The sequence below is a fragment of the Amaranthus tricolor genome, chromosome 1, assembly GCF_026212465.1.
Source record: "Amaranthus tricolor cultivar Red isolate AtriRed21 chromosome 1, ASM2621246v1, whole genome shotgun sequence".
NCBI lineage: Eukaryota > Viridiplantae > Streptophyta > Magnoliopsida > Caryophyllales > Amaranthaceae > Amaranthus > Amaranthus tricolor.
This window is the reverse complement of record NC_080047.1, coordinates 40,807,818-40,820,447: the sequence shown is the minus strand read 5'-3', so window position 1 is coordinate 40,820,447 and position 12,630 is coordinate 40,807,818. Positions and strand designations below refer to the sequence as shown.

Sequence of the window (12,630 nt, the reverse complement as noted above, 5' to 3'; positions counted from 1 at the left end):
CAAGATATTAGTAGTCAATTTTTTTATTTCATGGGTGTGTTCGATTCTCAAACCCAACCCACCGACCATCCCTCTTTTCACAAAATCCCTAACTTTTGGTGATTCAGCTTATCGTCTATGCCATTTCTTCCCAAACCCTAGTTTCAGTCCTTCGTCCACCGTCCTCCGGTGCACCCAGTTGCCGGCCGTTTCCTCCAATTTTGTTCACCACCTGCAAAATCTCTCCCTCCATCCGAATCTCTAACATCTTCGTCACGGTTTGTGTCGCTGATCTTTGGGTATTTCTCTCTCCTTTGAATTCGCTATATTTTCATCATTTAGCTTCAGTTTCATTCAATTTCGTTGATTTTTTCTGTAATTTTTCGGGATCAGGTTTATATTTTTGCTGGGTGTACGTATTTGCTCTTTTCTTGGTTTTGAAACTTGATATTTGTTTGATTCGTGCAAAGTTCGATTTTGTTTTTCTGGGTTCTTGTGATTTACTGATCTTTACTTGCCTACCACGAAATCTTGTCTAATATTATGAAATAAACATCGCATTCCTTGTCTTGCTCTGTCAGTGACGCTGGATTACAGTGGATAGAGTTAGAAACAAAATTTTGTAGCTTTTGTTTTGAATTTTTGGTCTTCCTGAGTGTTTTTTTGCGGGTGTTAATTTTTTGACTAGATTTGGAAGGATTTTGTTGCTTATGGATTATATAATCAGTTTTTTGGGTATATTTTAAATTTATGAGTTTGTAGCAGATATTTGATGATTAAATATCAAAAAGATTTATTATTGTGAATCCCAATCATGTAAAGCCGTTACTAAATCTCTGCTAACCTTAAAATCACAGGTTGGTTTTTGTAACCATTATGTGAATTGAACAAATTATATCTCAGTGTACCTGGGGAGTTAGGCGCTGTGATTCCCCGTGTTTTCCATACCATTACCCTAATACTATTACATGGCTTCCACCAAAGCAAGTCTTTAGGGATCTATGTACACAACCTTAGGACTCACCGACTTATTTGGTATTAGGTAATCATTTACTTCATAAAATTTCTAGAAAGTGAAGTTTTTACTCCTCTCTCACTTGATTTGCCTCATTTTTTTCAATTTAGTCCGCCCCAATGAAAATTTTCCCACTCCACTACTACTCTCTATATTCTCTCTTATTTTTAAATACTCTACTATATTAACCAACTATACCCAATTTCTTAGTCTTTGTGCTAGAAGTAGATGAGACTATTTGACTGAAACAAAGGAGTTTTTGGTTAGCACATGTGAAATTGCAATGAACACATGTATTTCCAATTACCATTTTATTGATTTTTGTCAACTAAACACAATCTATTTTGGTCATTTTCTTGAATTTTTAAATTCTTATGCTAATTAGTGGCAACCAAACTAGAACTTAGTAATAACAAAAATGTAATTTCTGATTGACTTCTTGGCAACAATTTCTGAAAAATATAAGTTTACTTGATTTAATGATTAATTCTTTGTTTCTTAGATCTTCTTAACTTTTTCTATGAAAAAATTATGATTTGCTTTGAAGCTTGTGACGGTAGTTGGTATGGTATGACTTTGATACTTGTTTATGCATTGATTGACTAGATTGTAGAGAATATTCTTTGTTTTAACTTGCAAATGTATTTAACTTTTCTCTTCGTATCACTAGGTATACTGATACTGGGTAGCAATTTGGTGTTCAAATCCTTTATTTTTTTGATCCAAAGGTATTGCTGAAAGATATAATATGGCCAGTTTAGTTTCCGGAGATTCTTCACATTTCGGAGTATCAGAATTGAGTAGAGTGTCTCAAGAGAAGCCCGAGGATGGTGGCCGATGGTACTTTTCTAGGAAGGAGATTGAAGAGAATTCTCCATCTAGGCATGACGGAATTGATTTGAAAAAGGAAACATACTTGCGCAAGTCATACTGCACTTTTCTACAAGATTTAGGAATGAGACTCAAAGTGTGAGTCGTCTTTGTTTTTATATGCATCAAGTGATCAATATTTTGTTGATTTGATCTCAATCTTGGTAAACATTTAGATTTTTTGGCTTCGTTTTTTAATTTTCTTGTCATCAATTATCATTTTTTTTATTGTTTTTGTTTATTAACCTTAATATTTGATTGAGATTTTGACACATAGAAAGTGTTGTCGAGGTTGATTAATGTATAAATGCAGTGACCTTAAATAACTTACTAGGGGTATAATCGAGTGTTTATTTGTTAATATTGTTATCTGACAAGACTTTGTGTTATCCCTCTCTTGCAATGGATACATATAAGCATAGCTGGATTAGGATCGTGGTAGTTTTATCTGTATAGTTGTCTTTTTTCCTTTTTTCCACTTGTCTGCAAAGTTGATCCCATCAGTTTTTAACTTGAAAGAAACCAGCATTGACCAATCAACTATTTGACTTTGAACTTTCTTATTCAATTTAACCTTTTTTTTTAACTGTGAGATCCTATGCTTCCCTTGTTGATTGGTTGATTGGTGTTCTTGGAAAACTGTTTATCAAGCATATCACTTAGGAACATTATTTTTTGCATAATTATGCGGAATCAAGAAACAAGTATTTCTTTTTATGATGGTTAGTCAAAGTTCAACTAATTTTGATTTTGATTTTCTAAAGCAATGCTCAACTGACTTATATTCGTGAGCCATGATTGGCTCTTTATTATCTATGCATAGACACAATAAAAATCATTCCATCATTTGGTCGTTGTTTAGTAGAAGAAATTTGGGTAGATCTTGATTCGATTTAGGATTTTGTTTTGAAGAAGTAATAAGGAGTTCATAGTGAGGGCTATATTTATTCAAACACTCAATTTTTCAATTTATTAAGCTACATAGGTTGCCCAGTTCACATAACTGTATGTATAATTGTCTTTGATGTTTAGACTTTGGTGCTACAAAGGAGTTTTTTTTTAAAGAAGGAAATATCAATGGTTTTTGCTGAGGATATTATACTTTCCTCCTTTTTAATAATGCAACACCTCCATTTTGGGTTTGGAATAATTACAAAATACATTGTTCGTCATCTTGTTTGTGTTCTAAAAAACGCAACAAGGTGCGCCTAGGTGCAAGGTGCAATGAGACGATCACTTAAACACGTCCTTGAGTCATGGTGCAATGCTATGCAAAGCTCTTCAAAGGCGCGCCTTTGTAGCGCTTATGTCAGATGTGATTTTTGATAAATAACATTCTTTTGCTTGATTAAACCTCAATTATAAATAGAATGAAAAGCTAAAATATACCCCTGTTTCTTGCCCTAAAGCTATCTAGGAGTGAAAAACAGAAGAGTAAAGGTTGTTGCTTTACCTTGATGAGGAAGATGAGGATATTAGTGATGATGAGAACTATATAGGAGATGGTGAAGGTGCTTATGAGGGCAATGATTCCGATTTTGATTTTTAGTGTTTGTTCAAGTGTGCCACAAAACATTTCAAGTGACAAGAACCATTGCTTTTTTTTTTTATTTATTTTTATTTTTTTATTTAAATCTTTTTGTTTGTTTTAGTTTTTATTTCTTTTGTTTTCTCAAGATTATGTTATCGATTTATCGTTTGTCTTTTAAATGCTAAAATAGTGTTTATCTAAAACTAAGCGCTGTTGTCAGTTGTGTATCTTTTCCTCTTCAATGTGTGAACCTTTTCTCGCATCTTTGTCTACGCATGTTTCCTCATCATGTGGATTCCCTTGAGAGCCGTGTGAACTTGATATTGTGCACTCTTTTGAGGAAGAAGTATAAAAATATGAATGGTTGAGTGCACAACCATTCTTTTGATTGAATGTAAGATTGTGCATCCCTAGTAGGGTCTTACATTTGTCGCTGTAGCTATGGAGATTTCAATCCTCCGTTAGTTTAACACTTTCCTACTTTTTGTCCTCCCTCATTTTGTTCGTAAATTAGTTGCCTTTCTGATTCAATTTTGTGTGCTGTGAGGAAATATTTTAAATTTAAATTTTATCTTTTTTATTGGATCCTTTGTTTGGCACATGTATTATTTATCTTCTGTCTTGGTATCTACAACGCTCTCTGTTGCACCCTGACCGTATCTCCTAATCCCAATATATATTTTTCATAGGCTTGTCCTGGTGTGAGACTGGCTTGCTATCTACAACACTCCCTGTTGCACACTGACCATCTCCTAATTCCAATATGCATTTTTCATAGGCTTGTCCTGGTGTGAGACTGTGAGCACTATTCACCTCTGAGAACTGTATTGTAGAATATTGTTCTTATAATGTTTGATATTTAAGTTGATATTGGAGCTGTCATATGATGTTAGGTTAAATTTTTTGTCGTGTTGATTTTGGGAGTTGCTTTGGTTGTTGGGAGTGGTTCTTAGGTTTTTTCTGCTACCATCAACAATATGTAGTTTGTGACTAGTTGGTGCTTGCATAGATACCTGATATGTGGGTCATGTCAATGTTTCTCGATCTGGGTCGAACATTCTCAAATGCACGTGGGATGTGAAGAGAGGATGAGTGAAAATTTTGGGTATTTATTGTGCCTCATTTAGTGATTCCAATGCTTATATGAGGGTGCTCTAATGGAGTAATAGAAGAGGGATAAGCGTAAGAAAGTCGGGCAACTTGGTTAGAGGAATCTTAGGAGAGAGAAAGGAAATAAAAAAGTTGAAAGAAAAAATACCTTCTTGGTTGAATCTTTTTGCCCTTCTATCTTTTCCCATTTCCTAAATAACCGTTTTTCTTCTTTTGAGGTTAGTTAATAAATTTTGTTTGTCTTCATGTTATTAATCTACTTATATTATTTAACTTAACTACCATATTTGATCCCATTTGTTAATTTTAAAATTTGTTGTTTTATTTTAATTTTACCAATACTTTTTATTACTTTTAAATTTCATAATTGTACGTTTATTTTATAAATTAATTTTAGCAAAAGTTACCGTAATCAATCTTTCAACTTTTTTCCATAATAATACCAATTATTATTTAATCATGAATAATACCAACTTTGTGGAGTGTTTCCCTCTAGCATTTAAATTCACCCACAAACATGCCTTTTAGGGCAAAATTAGATAATTTAAATTTAAAATATCCCACCCCTCCCCTTTCCTCACCGTGCACCACCATAGCCACGTTTCCCATCGCAACCCCGTCGTACTATACTACCGGCCTCCACCAACACGATCCCCCTTCACCAACAAAGCCGCCACCACCACTTCCCAACACTCACACACCACCATTTGAATGTCGCAAAATCGTCCCCCATTCCCTTTGCATATCGCGAAACCACCCTCCTTCTTTGCAGTCAATCACGAACCCACTCCTTGCTACCAGTGGTCGTTGAATAGATGTTTGTATGAGAAAATCATGAAACCACCCTCCCCCATTGTTGTCGATCAAGATACCTCAGGGTTCGGATTGGGTGAGATATGCAGTTGTGCTTTGAGATTTTCGGGTGGGGAAAAGGTTGGGGGAGCCAAAAATGGTGGCGGGAGGGTGGGGGTGGTCGAGTCATCGATGTTGGGGGAGGGGCGGCTGATGGTGGGAGAGGTGGAGGAGGAAAGGTGGCATTAGGTCGAGGGGTTAGGGGAGATATTTTATTTAATCTTTTTTTTTTCCAATTTTTTATTTTAATTTATTGTTTTTTAAATTACCTACTACTTTAGGTTGTGTTACCAGTTTGAATCTTAGAGAAAAATACCCTGGTATTATATTTGAGCTGTTTATGGTGTAAAGTTCAATCAAAGAGGCTTAGTTTAAAGTTAAACAAGAGCATAATTTTTTTTTTTGTAAAGCTTTTGTAAAAATAAACTACAAATAACTATTGTGGGGAGCAAATGGTTCAAGAAAAAGAGAGGGTAAAAGAATGGGTGTTAGTTCACTTGGGTGTGAATGAGCGGGAAAAATTTAGGTACAAAGATCAAAAATTAAAAGGACAAAGCATAAAAATAATGGATAAAATTAAAAAGGTCAAAGATGGAGAGAGAACGATATGAACGCAAGATTGAGGGGAGAGAGACCTGATTAGAATTTGGGGAAAGAGCTGACTGAATTACTTCTCACCAGTGGAGGACTTTCAAAGGCAACTGATCACATCATACACTATTGATTGTCAAATTTGCATGAACATCGCAAATTAGAGATTTAATTTCATTGTTCTAATTGAATTAGTTTTTTCAAAATTGAGGGGTTTTAGTGAATTTGATTGGCAAAAGCTTAGGTAGGATTTTTTTTTTTGACTTTTTAGTCAGATTTTGACTCATATCTTTTCTCTTCTCTTCTTTCTTCCTTTTATCTCTCTTTGAAAAAATTAGTAAAGCAGACGCATTGAGGCTTCAACATTGTTGTAGTATTTCATGCTTATCCTTTTGAATTCAATTTGAGCGAAAAATCACAAAAGATGCAAAAAGGCGCAAAAATCGCATACCTTTCACGTCTATCCTATTTCTATACAGAGCAATTTCTCATCACCTAGCCACACCCACTGACTAGGAGTGCGTTCTTATAAACTAATGTGATTGTATTTATGGTATGAGTGAAGCATTATGTTTGTTAGTATAATTTTTTTTTAATGAAATTTTCTTGGGGTTATTCTACTTAAAATCTTAAATATATGTTGAATGTAGAGACCTAACTTCCTTTTTTTACTAGTGGCTTTATGCTTCTTGTTCCATTAAGGAACTTTGGAAATGAGTATCACGAGCAATTAGTTCTGTGTTTACTTCTTGTCCTTTGACCATGTAAGGGGAGGCCGAGACATGGATTAATTTTCTTGTTATTTTCCTTTATCAAAAATTTTTTCATTCGGTTTCAGAATTCTTTTTGAATTTTGGGTAAGGGGATAATATGGAATAGTTTTGGAAGTGAGCATTGATAGTCGATATGTTGATCAATATCAACTCTTATTTTGCTTGTTCTGGAAACTTAGAAGGTATGATGACCGTTGTCTGGGCATTTGATTACTGATAGAATGATTTTTTAAGATGTAATAGTTAAACAGTATCTGTAGTAGGAATCACATTATTTGGAATGCATAGATAATGTGGCTACTGGCCAGTAACCAAATACGGACGTACAATTATCTTATTTTGCTTGTTATAATGAAGGCATGAAATTGGAGCTCTATACTGATTCCGTGTCATCCTTCAAGATGCCTTGTGTGACTGAAACTTAGAAATAGTGTTAAAGAAGGATTGAAACACAAAACATAAAAAGATGATTTACAAACTTATTCCCAATTCTTAAATTGCTTTGGCTAGAAATAGAAAAATTGTTTAAAACATTATGTTGGATCTTCTATTTGACTTCGGCCTAAGTAATAAACAAACTTTTAGACAACTTTTTTCTGCTATAATATTGTTTCCATGGCCACTCCTCTTTCAAGGCACTCACTATAACACACGTTTGCCAACTTTTTTCATCATTTACTTGTAATGAAACCTCTTCAACAGATAGACACCCCAATACTTGAAGTTTAAAAATCTAACCTGCTTAATAGCATCTGGTTTAATGGATTCATTCTGCTGACCTTTTCAGACCAATACCCGACAAATGTTTGGCTCTATATTTATAGAAATCTGATGACCTGGAAATTGAACTTTTAGTGTTTGATGCTGGATTCTTGCCACTTAGTGTCATGACAAAATAGAGCTTGTGATTTACCCTTAAACTTGAAAATGCTATGAGAAGTAGATATCTTGCTATACCCTTTTAGGTTTTTAAAGCCATATTTGCTGTAATGATGTTGTTTTGCAAAGCATTATCTTGATTTTCGAACCTATAGAGCTTTTTTGCATTAAGAGTTCCATTTATTTTGATGTAAATTACTACATGGACGCGCATATAGCACTTTTATGAAGTCCAGCAACGAAACTGTGATACTTATATTAGAGTTTAGTGGTAAATTGAGCAATGATCTATGTGTATGTTTGGCATATCCATTTTTGTGTTTCTTATTTGGTTTTACTTACATGTTATACTTTCATACATCATCTCTTAATTTTCTAAAATGTTCATTGGGCAGACTTATGTGGGTATATAATGTAAAATAAAAAAGAAGTCTTTTAATATCGTCCCTACAAATGCGTAGGTGAGCAGGGTTTGCTTTTGTTATATATTTATCAGATGGAAAATGATATGCCACTCTACATAACAATTTAGTAATTTACTAACTTGCAAGGAATAGATGAAAACCGGTGCAAAGATCTGTGGCGACTTACTGATTCATACTGTGGTACATCCACAGCGTAATAATTAGGTTAATTTTGTACTAGGAAGAAGAAACCTTGAGTTCAATGATTTTTATTTCTTTATTTTTCTAGTTTGTTATGGGTTTTCTTAACGTATTTGGTTGTGTCCCAGAATCTGAAGTCCCAAAACGGAAAGAACTAGGCTAACCAAGTCTATGACTCTGTTATATGTGAGATAGAGGGAAATTTTAGGTATTTTAGATTAGTTAGTTAATTAGTATAGGGGAGGGGGATCTACTATCAATAAGGAAGGAAAGTAAAGGAACACATCAGAAATATTGTATACACAGAAAGGTATTTTAGATACTTTAGAAGTACAAATATTGGAGGGGCTTGCAACTTTCCCAAAATGAGTTTAGAACTTAACTTTAAATCGTATACAATATTTCTGATGTATTTTTCTACTCCCCCTTCCTCATTTATATTAGTTTCCCCTCCCATATGCTGATCAACTAACTAAACTAAATACTTTAGATACCCCTCTATCCCATATATGACAAACTCTATGTTAATAGTACTTGTTTGACAGGGTTGTGCAGTCTGCCTGTGTATATTCATGTAAACCTTCTCTGTGATTGTGACTAAATATTTTTGTTTCTTATGTAAATGCAGACCTCAGGTAACAATTGCTACAGCAATTATTTTTTGCCACCGTTTTTATCTTCGTCAGTCCCATGCCAAGAATGACAGAAGGGTATGCATCACCTAACGTTTTTTCTTGTATTATATAGTGGTTCAATTTTTGAACAAGCAGATTACTGATGTTAAGATATTTTCTTTTATTATTGTTGAAATTGCATTTAATTTGGGTTTTATTCATGCTGCAGACTATAGCGACGGCTTGTATGTTTCTTGCTGGGAAGGTTGAAGAAACCCCGCGTCCATTGAAGGATGTCATCGTTGTTTCTTATGATATCACACATAAAAAGGATCCTGCTGCAGTCCAGAAGATTAAACAAAAAGTACTTTCTGTATTCGTTTGGTTCTTTGCTGTTGTTTAGACTTTAGACTGCACAGAATTTCTTGACTTTGTTGTAATATTTTGCCTTTTGGGTGAAGATCAATGTAGTTCTGTGCTTCAGTAGTCCCTGTTGTATGCAAGTGTTGTTTTGCCTTACAGTTTGAAATAAATGTTTTTTGTTCAGCATGATGTATGGATAAGTGAGCCGTTTTCTCTGGAATATGTGCAATAATCCAATAACCACATCTGCAGTGATATTACTCATTGTGCTGCTGCTAAAGTATAAATGATTGCTTGCATAGTTTAAAAGATAAAACAAATAAGTCCAGATTGTATTTATCCTTTTTTGCCCTCTTGGGCTTTTTGTTCTCCTGTCATCTGAGATTCGATTATGTGGTTACACCTGATTGCCTTGCTCTCTTATTCATCAGCCTCACATTTTTTTCTGCGTGTTTGAGTGAGAGGAGAATAGAGGTTGCCTGGGTAGATAAGTGGACCTTGGATAATGAAGGATGATCAGTTCATTTTTGCATGCTCTTTATTTTTGTAGATGTGTAGCTTCATTGGTATTTATTACTGTCTGCCTTTGTGAGTGATTCTCTTTGTATAGAAGGCATCAATTGGAAATGGGTCCTTCTGAGTCAATGTTTTGATCATTTTTTTTTGACTTGATTGATATGCAGGAAGTATACGAACAACAAAAAGAGCTAATTCTACTAGGGGAAAGGGTTGTACTTGCAACTCTTGGTTTTGATCTAAATGTACAACATCCATATAAACCTCTTGTTGAGGCTATAAAGAAATTTAAAGTTGCACAAAATGCTCTTGCTCAGGTTGCATGGAACTTTGTCAATGATGGGTATGATGCATTTGAAATTTGTACGACAGGCAGATCTTTCTTTCGATTCTGTAATTGACACTAAAATTGGCCATGTAGGCTGCGGACATCTCTTTGCTTGCAGTTTAAGCCCCATCACATAGCAGCAGGTGCCATATTCCTTGCCGCCAAATTCCTTAAAGTCAAACTTCCTTCAGATGGTGACAAGGTCTGGTGGCAAGAGTTTGACGTCACCCCACGTCAATTGGAAGGTTGGTTTCTTAAACCTGAGTGCTATGGAATCATAGCAGCAGAAAGTTGTTTCTTGTAATATAGTTTTTGTTAAAGCAACCCCCCCTCCCACAGTCCCACACCCCCCTGATATCTTCAGCCCCCTTTTAGCAGTTGCTTTGTTGTGTACCAAGAAATTATCCTGGCTATTGCACTCATGTTCATTTTTTAAATATTGCAGAAGTTAGCAATCAAATGCTAGAGCTGTATGAACAGAACAGAGCACCTCCAAACCAAGTTAGTGAGGCTGAGGGAAGCGTAGCTGGCAGTGCTGCAAATCGACCAACTTCAAGAACATCAACTGAAGAGCAAGTACCAAATAGCAACTCTTCTCATGCTGGAGTTGCTACAAAGCCAGGAACCTTGAAGCCTCCAAGCTCTCAACAGTTGCCTGATCATTCAAATAAACAGTCTGTACCCCCTAGAGGCTCCCATAATCGAATTAATGACTATGGGAATTCTGATCACAAGGCCCATGGAGAATTAAGGGCTGTGGAACCCTCAGTTTACCAAGAGAATCCAGTGGAAGGACAAAATATGAAAAATGGCCCTGAATGGAACAGTAGTGAAGATAGTAAAGAAAAAACTAATGTGGGAAATAGAGCAAAAGAAGGGGATTCAAAAGATAAATACCATGGCAATAATGTAGAATCTAAGGAAGTTGGGCAAACCCAATCACCATCTGAAATTATTGAAAAGATAGATACAAACAAGTTGAAAGAATTGCGTGAAAAAAGAAGGAAGTCTCGGGCAGATGTAGTTCGAAAGAAAGACTCAATGGATGAGTATGATCCTATTATGAAGGAACTAGAGGAGGGGGTTGAGTTGGCCGCTGCTGAGAGTGAGAAAATGAAGCAGGAAAAGAAACAGAACTGGACTCAGCCCTCCACCCGACTAGATAATGATGGTACACATAACAGTAAACTTCTTGAGACTCCTGGAGATCGGCATCCTATGTGCTCAAAGGGCCAACAATCACATGGACTAGATCTGGAGAATGTAGAAGAAGGTGAGTTGTCTGCATTGGAAGATTCTAGCTGGGATTATCAATCACCTAAATCAAATGATCGGAAGAGAAAAGCTGGGAGCCCACTAGACAAAACAAGTGATGGGAAAAGGTGGCGTGATAGTATGCCAGGGGATTTTTCTGAAGAAAAAAGCAGGATGGGCCGCCTTGGTTACCCTGACAGAGATCATAAAAGGCATGTACCAGAGAATCATGTCTGAGGTGGTTTATCTTTCCCTGAAGATTATCAGCCTATCTACATGTTTGTAGTATAGCAGAGTGCAGCTGCTTGATTAAAATATAGGTATGTCCAGAATGCCATTTGTTTGGTGCTTCTTAAAGTTTGTTGTTGATTACATTTCCAGTGAGCTTTCATTTGTGTTAAAAACTGAAAAGAAGAAAAGAAAGGGAATCTAGATTCTAGAATCTGACTGGTCAAATTTTGGCTATGGCTTCTTGACCTGTATTTTTATTTTTTCCTTTTTATCGGATTAACCATGATCATGATGACGATGACTGGAACAACTTGTAATATCTTTGTGTAATGAACGAAAAATGCTAATGTGTAACGGCACTTGTAATCTAGGTAGGAAATCAATTAGTTAAACTATTAAGTGTATTATAATATAAAACGATTATCATCATAAATTAAAACTCCATTATTGTATGATTCCAATAGTAGTGCCTAATTTATGGAATAGATGTCATATGAGAATATGTTTCTAATTGTTTTCAGTTTACTTGCTTTCAAACTTGTACAACTGCGTGGTGTCTCCATACCGCCTTTATATCTGAAATAGTATTTTTCTTCGGATCTTTGAGTAGAACTGTTCTAGATTAGCTTATTTAAATTGTTATTTCCCGGCTCACTCAGGTGAATTGGACACGACAAACTTCTTCCACATAGTGTCATCAGAACTTTAGTTCCTGTAGGATTTGTAAGCTCGACATTTTTGTCTTCTTTTCTTAGATAATTGGAAAAGTGACTTGCATTTAACTCGATGGCCTATGATGATATAAACCCTAATTGAGCTAGGCAACTGTATGATGGTTTCTAAGGTAACCCCTGTCCTATTTCAGTGTCTTCAAGGGCTATATTACATGGATAACTTGGGTTACTCTAGATTTTAATGTAGGGGCCATTGGCTATCATGGCGAAAACCGAAGTTAAGAGTGTGTAGGTGGCTCCTCTGCAGGTCTTGACCTATCATTTGTCAGTTACGCAACATAAGACCCTATGCCTGAAATGGAATAACCCGTGTTTTGTCCATCTATCGATTTTGGAAAGTGTTTTTAGGGAGGTCACAACATAATTTTCTTCTGCCTTTCATCTT

At 35.4% G+C, this 12,630-nt stretch overlaps 1 protein-coding gene across 3 annotated transcripts; it reads left to right on the top strand.

The window, feature by feature from the left end:
• On the top strand, positions 1 to 11,955 carry LOC130813153 (cyclin-T1-3-like). Of its 3 annotated transcripts, none has more exons than XM_057678921.1 (7): positions 1 to 278; positions 1,723 to 1,963; positions 8,834 to 8,915; positions 9,049 to 9,183; positions 9,866 to 10,041; positions 10,120 to 10,271; positions 10,472 to 11,955. In XM_057678921.1, the coding sequence occupies exons 2-7, from the start codon at positions 1,743 to 1,745 to the stop codon at positions 11,515 to 11,517; spliced, it is 1,812 nt and encodes a 603-aa protein (XP_057534904.1). In that variant the 5' UTR covers positions 1 to 278; positions 1,723 to 1,742; the 3' UTR covers positions 11,518 to 11,955. The 3 variants fall into 3 exon arrangements, with proteins under 3 accessions (XP_057534904.1, XP_057534897.1, XP_057534912.1); XM_057678914.1 differs by having other exon boundaries at positions 1,665 to 1,963; XM_057678929.1 differs by lacking the exons at positions 1 to 278; positions 1,723 to 1,963 and adding an exon at positions 1,983 to 2,028.
• The last annotated feature ends 675 nt before the right edge of the window (positions 11,956 to 12,630 follow it).

Excerpts from the sequence above, each read along its gene's own strand:
- LOC130813153 (XM_057678921.1), top strand. The coding sequence starts at position 1,743 with ATGGCCAGTTTAGTTTCCGGAGATTCTTCACATTTCGGAGTATCAGAA. Across the intron at positions 10,042-10,119 it reads TGGAACTTTGTCAATGATGG|GCTGCGGACATCTCTTTGCT; the intron begins GTATGATGCATT and ends TTGGCCATGTAG. Across the intron at positions 10,272-10,471 it reads CACCCCACGTCAATTGGAAG|AAGTTAGCAATCAAATGCTA; the intron begins GTTGGTTTCTTA and ends TAAATATTGCAG.